Here is a 2,731-nt window from a genome sequence, read left to right as displayed (position 1 = left end):
TTAGATAATTACTCAAAATAAAAATGCAACCAATTAGAAATTCTATTTGTAGAAAGAATCAATTATGATATTTAATTGAGTTAGTTCCAAGTCTTCGATGTCCCTCGGAGCATGAATTCTCAGTCCAAGGCAAGGAAGGGTCCAGTCTCCAGTCCCCGATTTAATGGAAATTAAATCATGAAAACTGAAATTTTGAATAATAGATAGGATTGGACAAAAAATTTAATAATTTTACAATACTCATATTTTAGTTACTCTATTTATAATTATAATAGTGTATTGTATTAATTTTTAGACCAATATTTTTATATATTAAAATTTGGCCAGTACTTAATCAACAAAAAAAAATGAGTAATCTCACATCATTAAAAATACCAATGATAACTAATTAATGACTACAAATCACAAATTTTAGTGGCTCTAACACTCCTCTAATCTAAATATGGAATATCCATCATATACAACTATATATAAGAACTCATATCAAACCCAACAATTACAACAAAAATAAAACGTTGAAATTAACATATACACCATGGCTTGTCATTTCAATGGTAACAATGTCAGACCATATTCCTTGATTTTAACCTTAGTTTTTGCCTTCCTTTTATTTGATGCAACTTCCAATGCACAAAAAATTGTGAAAGTAGAAGAAATTTGCAAGCAAACTAAAATTTTTGCATATTGTTCAAATCTTCTAAACTCAATACCCGGTGGTGCAGCAAGAGCAGACGTTGATTCCTTAGCACACTACACAATTGAAGTGATTCGTTCAAAGCTTAAAAACACAGTAAACCTTCTCAACACTTTGATTGCAAAAACCACTGATCCTAAGGCAAAAGAAGTCTACAATTTTTGCTTAAAACAATTCACTGGTGACGATGGTGCACTTGCTGAAATTGACCCCATGCAACGAAGTTTGAAGGCAAAAGATTATAATTATGTGAGTTTGCATATAAATAATCTTGTATGGGACGATGATTTATGTATGTCTCATGGAAAAGATCAATCATCAACATCTTCTCACCATTTCACTACAGAATTCAAGGATTCATCACCGCTTCCGCAATTCACTGATGATATATTCAAAGTTCTTCAGATAATTACGATCATATCTAATTACTGGTTCAAAAATTATTAGTTGACTAATAATAAATTAGTGCTTTATGTATTTCTACCATAATAAATGTAAGAATAATAAATTTTCTATGTAAACACTTGGTGTTGCTAAATAAGAATTTCGAAAATTTTTCTCAATATAAGAAAAATCATTCAGACTTTTAAAAACGTGACATTTAATATTAGGTTACAAAAATGTGATGAATTTAAATTTAGGTTAAGTACCATGCATATTATGTCGCATTTTTTACGCAATTTAAAATATAATAGAACTAGATAGATATAGTGTTGAGTTCTACAAGCAATAAATAGTTTAAATACAAATAACACTATATTTTTTATGTAGTGTTTTGCTTAAAAAATTATTAATTAAATACTAGGTTTTTTCACTAAAATAAAATTAAAAAAATTATTATTTCCCTAAACACGATTTTTGAACTTTAATTTTTCAAATACGATTTTTTTTTTGTTAAAATTGCTCTAAACATGGGATGCGGCGAATTTGCTCTAAAAAAATCGTATTTGAATAATTAAAGTTGAAAAATGAGGTTTGAGAAAATAGTTTTTTTTTTATTTCAGAAAAAAAACCCTTAAATAGTAGTATTAAAAATAAATAAAGTTAGATCTAGAAATAGGTAAATGTAGAGTTTAAATACTATTATTAATTTTTTTCCATTATATTGTCTACTAGAGATGCATCATCTTTAATTTGATAACATGGTGGTAGTCTCTATATATGATCATCATTTTTAAGAATAAGGTCGTGCATTGCACTTTCTTTTCTGAGATTTGGAAAAAAATCAGTAATATCTTCACAGTTTTCTCAAGAACTAGGATCCAACAACGCTTGAAGACACAATTCAAAGTTTATAAGAAAACAACCACCGTAGCTGAATACTTTTCCACCATACTAAAGCTTGTAGATTTTCTCCTTGCAATCGGTTATCCATTTCAAGAAGTTGACTATATCTAACTAATCTTGAACGGTCTCACAAAAGAATATCAAGGATATATTACTTTAATGATGTCTTAAATGATCAATTTTATTATTTAAAAGAGTAAACTATTATTTCTGCCCATAAAAGTTGAGAACGCTGACTAATCTACCCACAGAAGAAAGAAATTACTTAATGTACCTATCAATAATGACATCCATGGGACAAAACTAACCAATCATTATTCCGGCGTTGACTCCGTTAGTGACGCTCTCTACGTGGCACATCACGGCATTACGTGGCCTGGGGGCTTCTTACGTGGCCTGCTGAGTTGTTTGATCGTTATAATGAACCCTAAACCCCAAAATTTTTCAAATTCAAAACTTCTCTCATCCCAAACACGAATCCTAGCCTTAGATTGACAAAATTCTTGGAAAATATACCAATATCGAGGTGAAGATTCTTTACTCCACCTTCGAATGGGAGTTGTAGTATATCTGGAAGCTCAATTTCAAAGCGAGTGCATGATAGGAAGTTCAATGGCAGATATTTCTGTGGTTTGGGGGTGACGCTGTTGCAGTCGGGGACGGCGATAAATCCTGGGAGGTGGTTCGTCTATCTGTTGTCTCAATTGGAAGGTAAACCCATTGTACACTCTGTATGGACAGTGATGAATG

At 30.7% G+C, this 2,731-nt stretch overlaps 1 protein-coding gene across 1 annotated transcript; it reads left to right on the top strand.

Moving 5' to 3' along the window:
• On the top strand, positions 536 to 1,141 carry LOC107647632. Its single transcript, XM_016351697.1, has one exon. It carries the CDS (start codon positions 536 to 538, stop codon positions 1,139 to 1,141), a length of 606 nt encoding a protein of 201 aa, XP_016207183.1.

Source organism: Arachis ipaensis, chromosome B06, assembly GCF_000816755.2.
Source record: "Arachis ipaensis cultivar K30076 chromosome B06, Araip1.1, whole genome shotgun sequence".
Lineage (NCBI taxonomy): Eukaryota > Viridiplantae > Streptophyta > Magnoliopsida > Fabales > Fabaceae > Arachis > Arachis ipaensis.
The sequence above is the reverse complement of the archived record's forward strand: the minus strand, read 5'-3'. Positions and strand labels throughout refer to the sequence as shown.

Excerpts from the sequence above, each read along its gene's own strand:
- LOC107647632 (XM_016351697.1), top strand. The coding sequence starts at position 536 with ATGGCTTGTCATTTCAATGGTAACAATGTCAGACCATATTCCTTGATT.